We start from the raw sequence: 15,605 nt of genomic DNA on the forward strand, positions 1-15,605 counted from the left end.
TCATAAAGTATGTTTAGTAGCCTATAGTTGATTGTTTAGTAACAAGTGTCAAGAACTTAATGCAATAAATTGACAAAGTGTATTGCAAGGTATTTTCACATTAGTGAAGTTAACAGCTAACAGCTACATTAGTTCATGATATACCATGTTTTAATCATGTTTGAAAACAGATGCACACTTGGAATTCTGTTTTACAACAATGACATTGTGATTGAATTGAATCAACACAACAACACTGCATTACAGCTGCAATTGAAGTTGTTTTAATTCACAATTGATATTTTTTTTCAGTATTTTATTACTGTGAAGCTGCTTTGAAACAACCTGTACTGTAAAGCGCTATATAAATAAATGTGACGACTCAAAGCAATAGTTTGCTTTTTATTGACAAAATCGGCTTGGTTCACTTTGTACAACTTTTTTCTTTACATCTCCGTCATAAAACATCACCCCGACGTCTCCAGCAGTCATGCTTGCACTGAAGACAGGATAAACCTTCAGAGGTTGTACACAATAAAACAACACAGGGTATAGGTGCATAGGTTTCGAACAAAACCTCATGCACAAAAGAGGCAGCACATGAGCCAAATAAAATCATCATCAAAAAAAAAAAAAAAAAAAAAAAGAAAGAAAAGTAAATCATGGCTTTGTGTTCAGACCATTTCCCAAGAGAATCTGTATAGGATCTGTTTGCAACTCCTTTCATTAACAACAGCAACTTCTCATGTTTGTGACAGGTGGGTCAAACCCCATACCAGCCAATCAAACACACTCTTCCATAAAGAGAAAACACCTCTGATTAATTCGTTAAAACTCTTCAAACTCTTTCTTTAGCCATTTTTGGCTATGTTCAGAATAGTTTACTAACATATTACTCATAATTTTTGCGATATATATTTACCAAAATCCGGTATACAACAAAGAACACTTTTAACAATATTGTATCCCACAATGCAGTGCGTTCAACCTTCCATTTCCAGAGTGAAGATCGAACTGGAATTAGCTGAAATTTATTTGAATATGAAATATTTTACTTTTCCATATGACAATACTACTGTTTATGGTTGTATAATGTGTATTGTTTTACATACTATTTGTTTTTTATGTTAGTATTCAGCATGTATTGCACAATAATCAGTATGTTAAAATTGCATTCTGAACACAGCCTTAGTGTTTCATTTATAAGCATGCCTATTTTAGAACTTGGCCAAGTAGTTTATCTGACATTGAAAGAAAATAGCAGAAAAAAAGAGACTCACATACATTAAACAGTTGCTGACATGCATTTAAATTAGCTAAATATCACTTGCTATATCCTTGATCACTACTTAGGATTGCTGCTTGTTCTCTGTTGAATAGCAGGCCCTGCAGGCTTTTGAGGGAAAATGTGTGGAATTTAAACATAAAATTCGTCATATAGTGATGAAAGTACTACACTACACAATGAGAACTGAAAACATTATCAAATTAGCCAAAATACTGAATAAGCCAACAAGCAAAGGGTGGAAAACATGAATAACTTTGTGAATGGTGGTCGTTCTACATGTAACTCCATATTCTAAATTGGAAATTGGAGGGCATTCATGTGCAATTTTTACCTAGGAAACTCGTATTTACGATAATTCCGAGAGCACGTGAAGGCAGCATTACTTCTGATTTCTCTCAACATGGGGACAGGAGAGCTGTCAGTCAATAAAAAAATAAAACAAAGTAATTTGCGTTACTAATTTGAAAAAGTAACTAACTGATATTTTGTAGTAAATTTAAATGTAATGTTACTTTACTAGTTACTTGAAAAAAGCAATGCATTACCGCCAACACTGGTGGTGTGTTATGCCTTGACCTGCATGACATGAAAGGGCCTTAGAGGAGTCTTAGATTTGAAGGTCACCCCTACTTAGGGTTGAACCGGACAGCTTAGATCTTTAAACATTAGGTTACCACAATGATTTCTGTCAATATATTAGTCTTGACTGTTAAAGGGTCAGTTCAAATGGATTCAGTGCCATTCTCAACCAACTGTAATCATGGATATAAACAAAAAGGCTGGAAAAAGGACAAATCTATTGTTTCAGCCACATGATTTTGACGTACACTTGTAATTTCCCCAGACCTGAGAGACGTGATTGTCAAGCATGCACAGCACACTGTTTTGAAATTTGACATCTTAAACATACAAAAACAATGGATTTCAGTTGTGACCACCAGCTGTTTTTTATACAAGAACAGGGAAAATCATATTTAGCATGTATTGTGCTGTTATTGTGTCTCAGCTGCATTGTTTAAAAAGTGTTGCGCTGTTAAGAAACCCCATACGCTGTTGAGTTAAAAACAGCCACTAGAAAAAGTAAAAAGACTTAAAAAGACAACATAATAATAAAGTGATTTAAAGCTTTTGTACATATCTTACATTGTCTTTCAGAGTCATTTCTGTACGTTACTGATGCACAGAAAGGGTACCAGAACACAGTGGAGTGGAGTGAGCCTTATCTGGTATCGCCCATTTTGCTCTGGAAGTTTGATGGACCCAACATTGTATAGAAGATTGTAAGGACACAATAATGAGTTTTCTGACATCACTGTTAAGTAAAAAAAAAAAAAAATAATAATAATACAAATGAGGCAAACTGACTGAACATGACTAGCTGCCAGTTGTAAACACTTCATGGGCCTTGTCCCAAATGGGTACCGTCCTTTATGGTTCTTTGTGGAGACCACATTGACTGTTGGGTAACTGTCAATGACTGCTGGTTCATAGACGATGTGCCATTTGGGCCAAGGCCATGAATTCAAACAAGATCCATAATAAAAAAAATATAATTAATAATCAAACAATGTTATTTCCATGCAGATTATTGCTTATAATGTTCACCTACTGACTGAATATAAAACATGGCTACTATCTGAAAACTGGTGCGGAGTGATCCAATGTCAATGGCAAGTTCGACTCCAAATGACTTGACATGGAAGATGGTTGTGGACAGGAGTGTTCATGTTGCCTGTTGTTGCTGTGAGTGGTTTCTCAGTTTGGCCCTGTTGGAGTTTCAAGGTGGATGAACAGAAGGAGGAATGTTCCTCATATGCTATAGAGGACCTTTGAACTGATTCCCAGAGAGCTGCTGTCGGATGGACGGCTTTGATCCTGCTGCATCACCCAGCTTTCGCCACACCACCTGAACACAAATCAGTTGCTGTATGTCAGTCCAAAACCTGCATCTTAAAAGCTGTTGTCATTCTTCACTACTTTCTATGTAAATTAGGCTCATATATAATTTATAGCCTATAATTAGGGATTCACCAATTACTATTTTTGTTATGGGCAATAACTGAAAAAACAGCAGATATTCTATAATATTTTGGCTAAAAAAACACTAAAAACTACAATCAATCGTTTTAAATGCTACAAGTGAACAGGGATGGGCAGTATTTCAGATACATGTATTTAAAATACGTATTTGAAATACAAAATACTATTTTGTATTTTGTATTTTAAAGCCTTTGGAAAAAATCAAATGTAATTTGTATTTAAATACATTTAAGATGAGTATTTTTGTATTTTCAAAATACTCAAAATACTTTGAGACAGTCAACCTCTTTATCAGGGTGTTGTTTTCATGCATCAACTAGTTCAGACCAGACACGCCCCTCCCCCCCAACCCCAACATTCATGCACGTGAGCCGCAGCTGTACAACCCAGCCTTGGATCGGCAACTTTTCTGGAATAAGGTGAGGATGTGCTACTTGTTGATTAAAGTAGCTTGTCAAATGTGTTTGAAGCATTAACGTTACTGCATGTTAGGGATGGGTGATATCATATGACAATATCGTAGATTCATAGGGATGATATAAAATGTGAATCGATGGAACTTTTTCTAAATCGTTTACATAGATAGGACTTTCCGCTTTCTCTTTAGCTTTGTGCAGTTGAAGCCTTGTTTATACTTTCGCAATTCGCATGGCTCTACGCCATGAACCTGCTTACTGCGCGCGCTCCTCGGTAAACCTATGAGGCTTTTATGCTTGACGTGCTCTCCGTTGTATAATTCTGTGAAATGACAGAGGGCGACTCTTAGTAATTGTTCTCCAAACCACCAAAAAGCAGCGATGAGAGGAAGTAGTTTGCCGAATAATAGAGTGCCTCAGGATGACGCATTTTTGTAGGCAAAACCCGGAAGCGAGTTAGCATTTTAGGACTTCCGGTTCCAACGCCGTCAAGTCTATGGGTTTTTTTAATGGGTTTTTGCTAAATCGCCTGAAATAAGGTCTGTGGTTAACAAAGCCTCTAAATACTTTCACGTTTTGATCTATGACATAAAACACACCAGTTATAACCCACTTGGGATTTTTTAAACTATAAATGTTGTGTTAAAATCGGCGGTTGCTAACAAATTGCTAAAAGGGACTACTTCCTTTGGCGGGGACTTTAGACGTCATCATTAAAAACGGGACATTTGGACAGCATTTCTCATGAAAAAGTGGATAAGTATTAATAACAGCGCAGATCATAATCATCGAGCATGTTGTTAAATAACGTTGTTTTTAAAATACAGTTTGAGGAGGCTTTGGTGGTGACGACGTTGATCCGCGACCATGGTGTGCTGTAGTCCGTTTATAGCCTACTGTTAGCCTTTTATATCTGACGACTTTATTTAGGCTTCAAAATCTATAAATGTTGTGTTAACTTGTAAAGATTATCTTGATAGACAAAACGTGTAAGTGTCATAACCCTTTGTTAAACACAGAGCTTATTTTCTGCGATTTTCCAAAAGTCTATGGGAAAAATGCATAGGCTTTCAACCAAGGGAACCCGTGCGCCGCTTAACTTCCGGGTTGGCCTACAAAAACGCGCCATCCCTGGGGCACTCTATTTGTCAAACATCTCTTATACTATGTCAAACACTCGTCTCATGAGACGTTTGTGAATAAATAGATTTCTTCACATGTAAACTGATTAGGTTGTAGGTCATTTTGACGACACAAAAGTTTTTTTAGTACACTTCTTAAACCCTAACCAAATAATCAAGTTAAATCCAGTAAACCTGAAATTGTGACTTGAGACATTAGAACAAAACATATTAATATGATAACATATGTATAACACTAAATTGAACAATACTGTGTTATATATGTTTTTTAATTCATTAATTATTTTATTTCAATTAACGATTGTATTAAACACCGACCATTACTTTATTCATTATTTCTGCTATGCAGGCTCATTTTGTAAACGTAATCATTTTAAATTTTACAAACATGGTGCTTTATGAAAATGTAACTGGACACATTTCCAAATTGTGATTGTGTTTACATCTATGCAAATGTTTGTTTATGTAGAGACGAAATAATTAGGTTAATCATTGTCTCCATCAGTTTAGTGTAGTGATTGTGTGCATTTGTGATGACAATGATGAAAGATACACTACACTTTTAGTTTTATTGTTCACCAAAAAAGTGCCAAATGATTTCTAATTATTATTATTTTTTTTTTTAGATAAACTTTATATTTTCTAATTATGATACAGAAACAAATAAACTTTACATTAAATAAATATAAAAGTTATATACACTTGCATAAAAAAAAGCATCAAAAGAGTTTGAAATTCAGTTTTTGCTGTGGTATCAAAACTGATATTGATAATTGTGAAACCATGCCATATATTGTTACTGTGAAGTAAAATTAAGATTTTGGTCATATCACCCATCCCTATTCTTTGCTATAGCAGAAAAGGTTCCCACAGTTTTACAGTTTTTTTTAGTAGTGTTCACCATAAGTAATAGACTACATTGTAACCTTGTCAGAAGTAAGTATAAATGGCTGCTATTTTGCACTACATAAGTTTATTTGTAATTACCAGCAAGGAAGCAAGCACTTAAGAAAGAGAGAGAGAGAGAATGACAGAGAGAGCAGAAATGAGGTAAGGAATTAAAAGTCAGTAGGCCTGTGTAGTTTCTTAATTCACTGTGACTATTTATAATTAGCTTAACAAATTACACATTGTCACATTGGCTTTTAATGATGGTGATAAAAAATAATAAAAGTTAAAAATTAGTTGTTGTTTTTTTAGTTTTTTATTTCCTACAGGGCAGGGGAAAGGAAGAGGTATATAAAATTAAAACGAAAGTTTCTAAGTAGTTGCACACATCTAAATGCTTTTTGGCATTCAGAATAGGCCCAGATAGATTTCAGCCTAATAGGATACCTGCACTGAATCTTCAATTTCACATGTATTTTGTGTATTTTCAAAATACAAAATACTGTATTTGTATTTAAATACATTTTCCCACACAGTATTTTGTATTTGTATTTAAATACATTTTTCCACACAGTATTTTGTATTTGTATTTTAAATACATTTCCATGTATTTACGCACATCTCTGCAAGTGAATTTAGGCATCACAATGTTATAATGTACAGTATCTCACAGAAGTGAGTACACCCCTCACATTTTTGTAAATATTTTATTATATCTTTTCATGTGACAACACTGAAGAAATGACACTTTACTACAATGTAAAGTAGTGAGTGTACAGCTTGTATAACAGTGTAAATTTGCTGTCCCCTCAAAATAACTCAACACACAGCCATTAATGTCTAAACTGCTGGCCACAAAAGTGAATATGACTTGTTAGTGTTACAAGGTGAAGGGATGGATTCTGGAATCCACTGCTGCTCTAATATATATATCTTTTAAGTTATTAATCAACATATATCTTTCGGTTAAATAATTTGAATGACTTCTTCAACGTATGTTAAAGCATTTCTTTTCCTTTTCAAACACTAGAAAATAAGTTTTAATATTGTCTGTACCTCTCACTGAGGGATAAGAACATGTTATCAGTATGTTTTGGGAAAGTTTCCTGCTCAGAGCAGAGCTCAGATCAACTGCAGCCTTGAAGAAGCTGGGAATCATGTATCTGTGTATGTGCGCTAAGTGTTCTGTGCAGGTCCCTTTGTACTGGACAACTGGCATTCTGCTTGAGACCAGCAGACGCCATGTCATGACCCCAAAAGGACATCCAGTACCTAAATCCAGGGTCCCCTCGTCATCACCGTGACGAAGGGAGATATGCTTCTTTCTATCTGTCCATATGTGGAAAATTTCTAATCTTGTCTATTTTTCTTAGCCAATCAGAATCATCCAACCTGAAGTAATGACACAGTTAGTTGACTCTGTTAGAGTATAATTGTTGTGGAAATGTGAATGTACGGGGAGCGGCCATTCAACATGAAACTGCAAACTATTCTTCATTACATTTTTCTTCAATTTATTATTATTTTTTTAAACTTTGACTCCTGGTCTTTATTCAACATATCTGGTTTCAAGGGTCCTAAACTGTTTATCCCCAACAAAGGTCTCAGGTGTGAATGGGGAGCAGGTGTGTTAAATTTAGTGTTAATCGCTCTCAGTCTCTCATACTGGTCACTGGAAGTTCAACATGGCACCTCATGGCAAAGAACTCTCTGAGGATCTGAAAAAAAGAATTGTTGCTCTACATAAAGATGGCGTAGGCTATAAGAAGACTGCCAAGACCCTGAAACTGAGCTGCAGCACGGTGGTCAAGACCATACAGTGGTTTAACAGGACAGGTTCCACTCAGAACAGGCTCACTTTTGTGGCCAGCGGTTTAGACATTAATGGCTGTGTGTTGAGTTATTTTGAGGGGACAGCAAATTTACACTGTTATACAAGCTGTACACTCACTACATTGTAGCAAAGTGTAATTTCTTCAGTGTTGTCACATGAAAAGATATAATAAAATATTTACAAAAATGTGAGGGGTGTACTCACTTCTGTGATATACTGTATAATGCATTTTCATTCTGAGATTTGAATTGAAAGATTACATTGAACAATGTTATTAAAGTGAGCATTAGATGACAGAAAAGAATATCTAAAGGGGCATTTTCAACTAAAACCAGAAAACTTTTTATGCATATTTTATGCCATTTATTTACATGACAATGGCATTTTGGGGGGCTGAAAACGCAAACTTTCGAAAGCGATATTGTCTCCGTGTAAACTACAAAAATGTGAATTTGTGAAAATGGTGACATCATGCACATGTATTACATGTTCAGTCTATAGGCACATAGTGTTTGTTTACAAAGTGACAACGCCAACTACTGGCCTGGCATGAATAATACAATGTTTTTAGTCATTTTTGCAGATCTTTGTAAATGGGGATCATTTTGACAACATTGTCATCTGTACGCAAAAAAAAAGGAAAAACGTTTCCATTTTTTGTACATAGTTGTCCTGTAAACGATTGTAAAGGGTATGTTTTTTACACTACAACATGTAATAAAAAAAGGGAAATGAGCAAGCACAATTAAACAACTAAGATCGACCATTTAAAATAAAAGTAATATCGGCCAATAACCTAATTATAATTTATTTATATTGCGCCTTATTCACAAAAGTCACTGCTACTTGTCTAGCATATTTAATATAACACTATTACCACCCACAGAAAGCAAGAAAAAACAAGCCCAAACATCCATCCATCCAGATCTCTTATGAACAGCGTTCACAATGGTGTTAAATAGGCCAGGCGTCTCCAGGTGAGAAGCTCAGAGGTGTTATTGTGAGCTAGATTTCCAAGCTGGATTCCTTCATTCCCACATTCCACTGCAGGGCCCAACAAACAGATCAAACTATTGGCTATATATCATGCTATGATGAGCACAGAGCTCTGTGTACCAACCTATCCATTAACTGACCCTTCCAAGAGCTCCACCCACTTGGTAACACTTCCTTGTGAAGGGAAACTTTTAATAGACATGAACTGAACATTTCTGTGGGCAGTGAGATTTTAAGTAAAATGTGCTTACAAAGTAAAAAAAAAATGTAAGAAATTAAAAAAAAAAAAAATTTCTCTCTTCCATTTTTCTTTAAACATTTAAATTATGCAGCAATTATGCAGATTTAACAAAGGGTCAAGTGAATGAAGTCATTGAAGCATTTGAATTCTTTATGTTTTTGAGTGCCTGATAGATCTATAGGCTCGTTCACACCGAGAACGATAACTATAACCATAACCATAACCATAACCATAACTATATTAGCGTCAACACCAGCGGATGATATTGGTCTGTTTATTCTAAGCACGCGCTGCAGTTTTATCATCAGCTGCTTTTAAAAGCTTGAGCTCTTTAAAGCACGATAGATTCTGTTTGCCCAATGTTTTTATTGTTCATCAGCAGGAAAAAAAATGTTCTGAAAGTGATTCCAACTAAATTGCTACCTCTATGCCTTTAACGTTATAGTTGTGGTGTGGACTCTGCTATTCTTTTATATTTAGAATGATTTTAGAACTATATCTTCATCATTATCATTATAGTTATCATCCTTAGTGTGAACAGGCCTCATCACTGTCAAAAATCAAGATAAACACTCACGTTGCACATCTCTCGCACTATGGCTTTCTCTTTCTCACTCAGGTCTTCCTCACTTTCTTCTGGAAGCTGCTTGTCCAGATTATCATGGACCTCCAGAACCTGTTAATACATGGTCAAGAGCATTTTTTTTTAAACCAGCTCATTTAGTCACTCACACTGTACAACTATTGATGTCCATTTCCTGCAAAAGAAATACAAATACTAAAGCAAAAAGTTTATTTTAAGATTTCTCTCAAACTATTATGCTAGGGGCAGTTGTGGTCTAATGGTTAGGGAGTCGAATTTAACCCAAAGGTAGCAGGTTTGAGTCTCAGTAACGAGTGAATGAACAGAGCTCTCTTTCACTCTCATTACCCACAACTGAGGTACCCTTGAGAGAGGCACCTAACCCCCAATCGCTCCCTGGGCACCGCAGCAAAAATGGCTGCCTACTGCTCTGGGTGCATGTTCAATACTGCTGTGTGTGTGCAGTTGGATGGGTGAAATGAGAGCAAAAATTGGTTCTCATGCATTTGAGCTTCTGTTTATCATATTTGATTTGTGTTGATTAATTTTTAAATTGCCTTGAGAAATGCTTTTATTCTTTGTGGCATAGATTCAACAAGGTGCTGGAAATATTCCTCAGAGATTATTGGTCCATATTAACATGATAGCATCACGCAATTGCTGCAGATTTGTTGGCTGCCCATACATGATGAAAATCTCCCATTCGACCAGATCCCATAAGTGCTGTATTGGATTGAGATATGGTGACTGTGGAGGCCATTTGAGTATAGTGAACTCATTGTCATGTTCAAGAAACCAGTTTGAGATGATTTGAGCTTTGTGACATGCGTGTTATCCTGCTGGAAGTAGCCATCAGAAGATGGGTACACTGTGGTCATAAAGGGATGGATGGATATTCTATTGTCCAATTTTGGTGAGCCAGTGACAATTGTACCCTCAGTTTTCTGTTTTTAGCTGACAGGAGTAGCAGCCGGTGTTGTCTTCTAATAGTGTAGCCAATCTGCTTCAAGGTTGAACATGTGCATTCAGAGATGCATTCTTCAAAAACCATTGACACGTTCAAACGAGTCACTTAAATTGACTTTCTGTCCCCATTTCTGATGTGCAGTTTAAACCAGTCTGGCCATGGCATTCGCCTCTGACATCATGTGTGTGTGTGTGTGTGTGTGTGTGTGCTGCTGTGTGTGTGTGTGTATATATATATATATATATATATATATATATATATATATATATATATATATATGTATATGTATATGTATATATATATATATATATATATATGCACTATTTGATAATGTGTGTGAGTGTGGTAATGTGTGTACCTTCATTGCATGAACCACAGCTTCAGGTTTCTGTACAGATGAGATAAACCCAGTGGAGGGAGAAGATTCACTGGTCTGTAGTCTTCCAGTTCCCTATAGAAGAGAAAGCATGGGGTGGTCAGTTTGCTCCTGGCCAACATTCTGGGTAAGGGGACCATGGTATTACCATGGTACATCATATTTTTGGGGTGATATGGTAGAAATGGAAGTGCATACTACTGTTCAAAAGTTAGTATGTGGTCAGTGTGATTTTATTTTTAAAGCAATTAAAACTTTTATTCAGCAAGCATGAATAAATTTGCTCAAAATTGACAGTAATTGACATTTACATTGTTACAAAAAATTATTATTATATTTCTTGAGAACAGCATGACTATGCTGGTCCACCAGCTAAACAAGCACAATTTTATTTTCACTATATTTCCATAGTTCATTCTACCATTTTCTTAACACCAATATTTTGAATATGATTCAAGTCCTGTGACTCATTGCTTTAATTGCTGGTTTGTTTTAAAATATATATAATTTCAGGGTTGACTTCTGCCTTTTTGTAACCACCTTTTAAACCAAGCCTTGTTGTAAAAGATAAAAGGACACAATGTTAAAAATTTAAAAACATCCTGCTGGAAAAATCAGCTTAAACCATTGAAACATGGTACGAGGTTTATAGCTAGTCGTTAATGGGTCCGGTTTGGTTTAAGTGGTTGACCAACGGAACTACAGAGAGGTAAGTATAACCAACAGTTTTGTAGAATTTGATGATTCGCCATTCAAAGTACATAGAAGCGAAGATGACTGCCGAGTAGAAATACTCTCTTTTTTGTCAGACTTACAGCTGTTGGATACTTGGCTAAACAGGGTAGATCATAAAAACAAACCAGCTACCATGCACATATGCATCATAGTCCTGTTCTCATTGGTGATATATTGACTAATACATCATTGTTAATTATCTGTCTCAACTCAGAGATATGAATATCATTCATAATGAAAACTACATTCCATCTAAAACATTCATCTTAGCTCAACATTGCACACAGCAGCCCAGACAGCTGTGGAGGACAAAAAGCCCCTGGTTGTGTTTAATCATTCATACCGCATGAAGAGAGCCGGACATGATCTGCATACATTCATACTGACTATGACCACAAAACACCTATTTAAAAACATTCTTAAAGGGAGAATGAAGGGGGACAAGCGTTTATGTGTTGTGCTGTGTGCCGTGTTAATGATGATCTAATGAGTATCTAATACACTTCGCTATGTGTTTCATGAGAGAGCTTTATCAATCAAAAGCTTCCAGAAGGAACTCTTCCATATTATGAGATGGTTTCCCATGGAAACACCAGAAAACTATTTTTAAATATTTGAATAGTCATTCTCAATCTATTTAGACTTATAAAAATCACTAAAGGTGACAAACTCTGGTATTGTTCCTTAGACAGCAAAACTGTGGTTGAATTCAAATTGCATGCATCTACTATATACGGACATGTATGCGCATTGTGGGTTATCGCAATAAAAAAAAACACTGTATCGAAAAGAAACACCAAGATGCGCATTCATTCTAAAATTGCGCATTATAAACGTGTGCTCAATTGAGGCGGACACATTTTTTTTTTTTTAGCCGCTAAAAAGACATGCGCATAAACTACGATGTAAACACATTTACAGAATAAATCCCTCAATGAGCAAAACAAAAAAACAAACAAAAAGAAACAAACAAAAAAAACTCACGTGACTTTGCCTCAACAGAGGATGTGATCTGATAACTGGACTAATGAGCAGACCGGTTTCATCACACTACAACTTAAATGTACTTGTTGTGCACCAAAAAACCCAAAATAATGAGTGTGTAAAATAGATATTGTTGAAATATTCAACAATATCTAGTGAATAGGGCGAATTTCAAAACACATACTTCATGAAGCTTCGAAGCTTTACGAAATCTTTTGTTTCGAATCAGTGGTTCAGGAGCCTGCATCAAACTGCCAAAGTCATGCCCCCCAGTGGAGAACCATTCAAATTTCGAAACACTTTTATGACGTAACGAAGCCTCATTTACTGAAATCATGTGACTTTTTACTGAAATACATGCTCCGAACCACTGATTCAGAAACAAAAGATTTGTAAAGCTTTGAAGCTTCATGAAGCAGTGTTTTGAAATCGCCCATCACTAGATATTGTTGAATAAAGTCGTTATTTTGGTGCACAAAAAGTACATTTAAGTTGATGTGTGATGAAACCGGTCTGCTCGTTAGTCCAGTTATCAGATCACATTCCTTTGTTGAAGCCAAGTCACATGAGTTTTTTTTTTTTTTTTTTTTTTTTTTTTTTTTTTGTTCATGGAGGGATTTATTCTGTAAATGTGTTTCTATCGTAGTTTATGTGCATGTCTTTTTATTTGTATTTTTTTTTTTGGCGCACAAAAAAAGTATTCACATCGCTTCATAACATTAAGGTTGAACCACTGTAGTCACATGAACTGTTTTAAATATGTCTTTATATTTAATATAATATAGCTTCTTAGGCATCTGAAAGTGTTAATTATCTTGCTGGCAATGGAGGCCTCACTGCCATCGGATTTTATCAAAAATATATTTGTTCAATTCAATTCAATTCAATTCAATTCAATTTACATTTATTTGTATAGCGCTTTTCATGATACATATCATTTTCAAAGCAGCTTTACAGAGGATGCATGTCAACGTTATAATTTAAAGAATGCAGTTAGCAAATAATGTAATAATTTAGGCGATTAATTTACAATCACAATTTGTGTTACGAAGATCTTACGGGTGTGGAACGAACATGAGGGTGAGTACTTAATGATAGAATTTTCATTTTTGAGTGAACTAACCCTTTAATAAATCTCTGTTAAAAATCTTGTAAAAGTTTGGCCTGTTGTATTGTTGAAATAGTCATAATTTTCACAATTACACAGTCAATAAAAATGCTGATTTCAATCAAATAAAATGTTAACACAATCATTAATTCTGTGATGCAAACTAATTAAACCATTAGTGGAACTAAATCAGCTGAAATTAGCTGCCTTTTAATTATCTAATGTACCTGATTAACAATCAGATAATTTAGCGCTACACACATAAACAATGCTGTGTGATGGTAATGTGTGATGCTTTTGTTCAAACCACACATTGATTGGAAGCGGCATCAAAAATCTATAAAACATGAAAGGTCAAATGGAATAAAATGGGAGCTTGACCTGTTTTCTCAGAGGAGATGCTGAGTCAAAACAATTTAAAGAAATTCAATTCAAACTTTGCATTAACGTTATAAAGAATTTCAGCTGACAATGGCAAGATTTTCAAGCAAGCATACAACATAAAACACAGTGGCGAGACTTCCTGTGCACTGGCTAAAGGCACATTTGCTTTTCTTTTTATTCATCAGATTTTACAGCATATGGTTCTACTAATTTTCCAGGCGAAAATTAAAGAAAAAAAAAAAGTTTTCAAAGATATGAAAAGAGCCTCCGGTTCCCATACAGGAAAAGCCTAAAGCAAAGTACAACAGATGAAAGTTTTGACGTACCAAGGATCTCCTTCTTTTTTTTCCCCACACACTCGTGCTAAACTGATTAAGCTGAACTTTCATTTTGGAATAATCTCCCTGTGTGTTCTATGATTTCTGGTTTGAGCTATTATTTTGTGGCTATCAGTGCCAATTGATTACAAATTTAAATCTAATTAATTGTACAATTAAATAAATGAAAAATAGAAGTATAAAATATACATAAATTATAGTGCCATTCATTATGAACAACACTTATTACAAAAGCCAAGCCTAAATTAATTTATTTAAAGCGAAACAAAAACTACAGGCATATGGGAATTGAGCTATGAATAAACTTAGATTTACATATCTCTCATTTGGCACTAATCCAAATGTGTGTTTTGCTTGGTTGATATTAATTGCATTATATAAATTGCTTTGGAATACAAGTTGTCGCACATTGGTTTAGATTTAGAGATTTTGATAAAATAAAACGTGACTTATATTCCGGAAAATACGGTAACAGCAGGTACTGTAGTTACTTATACTTGGATTGATATCTCTGTACAGTGGCTTGGAGAGGATCACTCACATTCAGCAGGGCCTCCTGCCTCTGGGGGAGGGAGGACAGCTGTGATTCTGAGTGGTAGAGAGTCATACCCTTCCGCAGGGCTCGCAGGTCTCCTGGATTACACTGTTGAATTACACAAGATGGGAAACAGAGACATTATAACTCAGAGCATATTAAACATTCCATCAAACAAAACACTCTTCACTGTTCTCAATGAAAATAATAGAGGCAAGATAAAAAGTGGGAGAAAGATAGTTTTGTAAGTTATTACAGTTATTACAGCCAGTATGAGGAAAGAGGAGACAGCAGGGCCACTTGTAGAAAAATGATTGAGAGAAATTGGGAATCTCTGCTTCAATTAAAGGTGGGGTAAGCATTATTTCAAAAACACCGTCTGGAAGTTAGTTGGACCGACACCAACAACAAACGTGTAACCAATCAGCATTAGGGGGCGTATGATGGTCGAGGAGACAGAATGAGCAAGAGGGAGATTTGAAGAAATACTGCAGAAAGAGAGATGAGACACAATACAAATGAGCTCAAAAGAATATCACTGGAATGAAGGTTTATGACTGGGCAAGCACTTTAGGACCCATGCTTAATATTAGAAAAGCATTTCCAGCGCTGGAGAGAGCTAAGCGGGGAGGCCTGAAAACAGATGCGGAGGCTGCTTTGATTTCACTTCACACGTGAGTAACACCGGGTTTGAGTGTCATTGATTGCCTGGAGCTGCTGTGTTGTTGGCGACTAACAACGGTTTGTATTTACTCTTGTGTACTGTACATT

General features: G+C 35.6%; 1 protein-coding gene across 2 annotated transcripts in view; it reads right to left on the reverse strand.

Annotated features, from left to right (window-relative positions):
* Positions 1-368: 368 nt before the first annotated feature.
* Positions 369-15,605, reverse strand: part of ccdc85cb (coiled-coil domain containing 85C, b) — a 67,716-nt gene continuing 52,479 nt past the window's right edge. For both annotated transcript variants that reach the window (XM_048206316.1, XM_048206317.1), the window contains 4 exons: positions 14,841-14,942; positions 10,733-10,825; positions 9,402-9,500; positions 369-3,173 (listed from right to left, as the gene is read on the reverse strand). In XM_048206316.1, coding sequence (XP_048062273.1) covers positions 3,084-3,173; positions 9,402-9,500; positions 10,733-10,825; positions 14,841-14,942 — 384 coding nt within the window. In that variant the 3' untranslated portion in view covers positions 369-3,083. The remainder of the gene's footprint in view (positions 3,174-9,401; positions 9,501-10,732; positions 10,826-14,840; positions 14,943-15,605) is intronic.

The sequence above is a fragment of the Megalobrama amblycephala genome, linkage group LG11, assembly GCF_018812025.1.
Source record: "Megalobrama amblycephala isolate DHTTF-2021 linkage group LG11, ASM1881202v1, whole genome shotgun sequence".
In the NCBI taxonomy this organism is placed as follows: domain Eukaryota; kingdom Metazoa; phylum Chordata; class Actinopteri; order Cypriniformes; family Xenocyprididae; genus Megalobrama; species Megalobrama amblycephala.